We start from the raw sequence: 4,154 nt of genomic DNA on the forward strand, positions 1-4,154 counted from the left end.
TCTCCCAGCAGAGTGCTCCCCGGGGTCAGGGTCCTCCTCTCCCAGCAGAGTGCTCCCCGGGGTCAGGGTCCTCCTCTCCCAGCAGAGTGCTCCCCAGGGCCAGGGTCTCTGGTGTGGTGTTATCTGAGTATCCTGTGAAGCTGGGCACATGCAGCATTAATGAAATGACTGTCCAGAGTAAGTAGCAATCCGACATGTAGGTCCCCTGTTCTTGGCCCTCTCAGCATAGGGTCCCCAGTCACAGCTGTTACTCCTTGTCTCTTTTGCTCCTTGGTCCTTAGAGGACTCTTCCGGCCACAGCTAGCATGAGTCCTCTCTCCAGAGGAGCAGAGAGCATGTGAGTAACATAGCTCTTGCTGTCTTCAGTGCCTGCATGGATCTCCAAGGTGTCGTTCCTCCGGTGGTGCTTCTCGGGGCTGATGCAGATTCAATTTAATGGACACCTTTACACCACGCAAGTCGGCAACTTCACCTTCTCCATCCTCGGAGACACGGTATGTAGCAATGGCTGGGAGTTCTAAATTCAAGTGCTACTCTGGGGACAGCGTCCTTGGGCGCTCACCAAATGTCTGTCCGCAGATGGTCAGTGCCATGGACCTGAACTCACATCCACTCTATGCGATCTACCTCATTGTCATCAGCATCAGCTACGGCTTCCTGTTCCTGTACTATCTGTCCTTGAAACTCATCAAACAGAAGTCAATTCAAGACTGGTGACACTCAGCTTTGCTCTCACTGGCGGGACCCTTCCCCCACCCCCCACCCCCCGGGGCTTGCCACCCCGAGGAGGAGCCGGACTGGGGACAAGGCTCACACACATCTCTCAGGCAGCAGCCACATCTTAGTGCTGCAGTGGCACAGGTCAGCCACAGGATGGCAGTAGAATAAAGACAGTTGAGAGGTGTTTCTGCTCCCAGGCCCGGGCTTGTGATGGGAGAGAGAGAAACAGGTACGTTGCTCATGCATTTTATATCTTTATATAAACAACCCAGTATGGAATGGGAACCAATTATATATGAATTAAGTAGCTAGGCTATGCAGAAATTTCTGGAATCCTGAGAGGATAGCGGTTTATAGCAAAGTGTTTAGCTTTCTCTTCTACTATTCTCACACTGTTAAGCCACTCCCAATACAAAGGGCGACCTAAAACAAACTAGCAAAATGTTTTTCGCTTATCTCTGCGTGGATCCATGGACTCCAACCCCCAAAGTTGGACAGCTGAGAGTTAATTGAGCATCTACTCAACGGGTACGGTATAAAATATGATGTGTGGCTATTGTCATTTATTCTTGGAGCAACCCACTGATGTGAGCAGCATCCTGTTATTCCGGTGAGGACACGGTGGCAAAGACAAATCCAGTTGTCTCAGCTTACAAAGTGTTTTGTGATAGAATCAAAAAGACCTTTGGGCTTTACAGAGCAAAACGCCAGGCCTGAGATGCCTCTAGAAACAGTTTGCGGAGTCTGTGTGAGCTCAGCCAGGCCTCAGAGTTGCATCCGCCTAGCCAGGGCTCGGGATCGGCTTTCACAGTGGCCAGAGGATGCGCTGCTTGCTGCACATCCAGATTGCTTGCTTCATGCCTGTGTCAAGGAACACCTCCCCGCCCCCCTCCCCCCCCCCACCCAAAGCACGGAGCTGGGAGGGGCTTGCTCCCAGAGGAAAACAAGTCTGGAATGAAAAGGACCAGGGGGGAGGGTGTTTGAGGACAGGAGAGGTGTTCTCCACTGGTTCTCCAGGTCCTGACTGTCCATGACGTCAGTGAATGCTGATGAGGTAGGCAAAATCCCAGGCCTGCCCAGATCCATGGACTCAGCATCCTGTATTCAGGCCCCAGTGTGAGCAGCAGCCCCACAGCACCCACTGGCCTCAGGGACTCCACACAGCCCTGTCGCATAGATATCACGCAAGAGCCACAGGGCCCTCATTCGGAGCAGAGTCAAAAGCACCCTCTGATTGCTTCTTTCAGTTTGGAAGAGCTAGCTCTTCAGTGCCCACTGACTTTCTAGGGTAGCTTTTAATTTGGATTTATCTGGGGCATTTCTCAATTAAATCCAGGCTGGGTCAGAATATCCAGGAATGAAATTGGTTTTTCCCTAGTGTGTCCCATCAGGCGGCACACGGTTCCCAGTTGTTGCGTGCTGTTGACTTTGATTGCCTGACAGAAGGCATGTCTGCTGGACCCCTCCACGTTCCTCGGTTCCCTCTTTTCATAATTAATAAAGCTTTTGGATGCCATGCCTGGAGACCATGACTTGTTCATTCTTCCTGAGTTAGTGCTATAAATTATATACTCGTGGAGTCCCATTTTAATTTAGCAAGCTGTAATCCATTGCCATAGTTAGCTTGGGTACTCAGATTGTCCCTGATTTAGCCAGTGAAATACTCAAGCTGGCTTCCATATCTTTTTTTTGTGTGTGTGTGTGTGTGTGTGTGTGTGGCTTTTTTGGAGACAGGGTTTCTCTGTGTATCCTTGGCTGTCCTGAAACTCACTCTGTAGACCAGGCTGGCCTTGAACTCAGAAATCCGCCTGCCTCTGCCTCCCGAGTGCTGGGATTAAAGGCGTGCGCCACCACTGCCTGGCTCTATCTTCTTAATCATGTTCCTTTCAGTCACTGGGAACTCTAACAAAACAAAGTCATTGGGGATTGGGGATCGTCTCGATTTTCCAAGCTCAGCCCTGGGGTTGGATGCTTCTCTGTAGAAACCTGACTTTTTAGTGGGGAAAGATAGATAGGAGCCCAGATGTGAATGAGTCTGCTCTGCTGCTGTGCATCGCTACTTCAGGACTCTCAGTGGACAGTGAGTGAACACGTGTGCAAATGTGCGTGTGTGTACTCAGTCTTAACTGCATATGTGTTCATGTGCATACGCCATAGTTCATCCAGCACTCGCTCTAACAGCTCTGTCTTCCCCAGTCTGTGCATGGGAGACACCTGGGTTCTGGGTCTGTCCCTCTTCTGATGAGTCCTGTTTGTACTCTCCCTTTGGTTCATTCCCCATGCATGACTGTATCTGCAGAGCCTCCAGTCTGTTCTGCAGCCCCTCCCCAGACCCCAGCTCTGTTTTGGTAACCCACTGTCTTTAGGCCTGGATGGAGAAGTATAGGAGGAACGCTGGCAGTCATCCGACTTTGTAAGCTTGTCACTCAGTGGGGTGTGGTACCCAGAACTCAGAGCACCCTAGGCTCTAACTCCATGGGTTTGTTTGGTTGAAAAATATTCTCCAGGGCACACAAGGCCCGGGAAGAGAAAGGCCGGGGCACTGGGAACACCCAGTACTATCCAGTGCCCCTTATCTTCATTGCAAAGGGGCAGAGTTTTCTTGTGGGTTGTAAATTTTTTCTGCTAAGGATATTTTAGGTTTTGAAAGCCATATATATAGCCTGCCAGTAGGCTGTGCTGGTGTGAGCTGTCACAACCACAGTAGAATGTGGAAGATGTGGGTGTGTTTCAGTAAAACAGCTTATAGAAGCACATAGCTCCTAGACTTGGCCTGAGGCTGCAGCTTGCAGACTCTTAATCCAAAGATGAAGGTTATAAAATGTACACTGTAAACTTTCCAAATTCAAGTTACACTATTGATGGGGGACTAACAATTAAACTGAAAATAATCATCTATGTTTTTGTAATTTTTTAAAACCGCTCTTGCTCTTAAAGATACTTAAAACAATCTTTCCCTGGGTTGACCTATCTACAGGGGTAGACATCCTGCTTGCTTTTTTAATGTAGATTAAACTACACACAGAGAGAACATACTGAAAAGTATGTTAAATCCAAGTGGTAGCAGACCTGTGCCCAAGGGTCCTTCCAACACTCAAATTACTTAGCAGAAAATCGTGGCCTGGCACAGGGGAGTAGCTTCCTTAGGGCAGACCAGCCATGAGGCACCGGGAGGAGCCGGCTGCAAAGGAAGCAAGCCCTTGGGTATTTTGCTGCAGATAAATGTGTTATTGGACAACACAGTCAGTGTACGTGCCTGAAAATGTCCTTATGTCGGCTACCATCTTACCTCCGATGTCACTTGTGTTTGATAAACTGGTCTTTCATCTAGGATGGCTCCGGTGAACAGCTAGGGTAAAGAGCTTGGTGGCAGAAGAGGTAATTAAATCAAAAGCCTGAGGCTCAAGCCCCAACACCCAAACCTAAAACAAATA

General features: G+C 49.3%; 1 protein-coding gene across 3 annotated transcripts in view; it reads left to right on the plus strand.

Moving 5' to 3' along the window:
- Abcg8 (ATP binding cassette subfamily G member 8) overlaps nucleotides 1–2,244 on the plus strand; it is a 17,230-nt gene extending 14,986 nt beyond the window's left edge. For all 3 annotated transcript variants that reach the window (XM_021149103.2, XM_021149104.2, XM_021149106.2), the window contains exons 12-13: nucleotides 367–494; nucleotides 580–2,244. In XM_021149103.2, coding sequence (XP_021004762.1) covers nucleotides 367–494; nucleotides 580–717 — 266 coding nt within the window. In that variant the 3' untranslated portion in view covers nucleotides 718–2,244. The remainder of the gene's footprint in view (nucleotides 1–366; nucleotides 495–579) is intronic.
- Nucleotides 2,245–4,154: the final 1,910 nt, after the last annotated feature.

The sequence above is a fragment of the Mus caroli genome, chromosome 17 (assembly GCF_900094665.2).
Source record: "Mus caroli chromosome 17, CAROLI_EIJ_v1.1, whole genome shotgun sequence".
Taxonomy (NCBI): domain Eukaryota; kingdom Metazoa; phylum Chordata; class Mammalia; order Rodentia; family Muridae; genus Mus; species Mus caroli.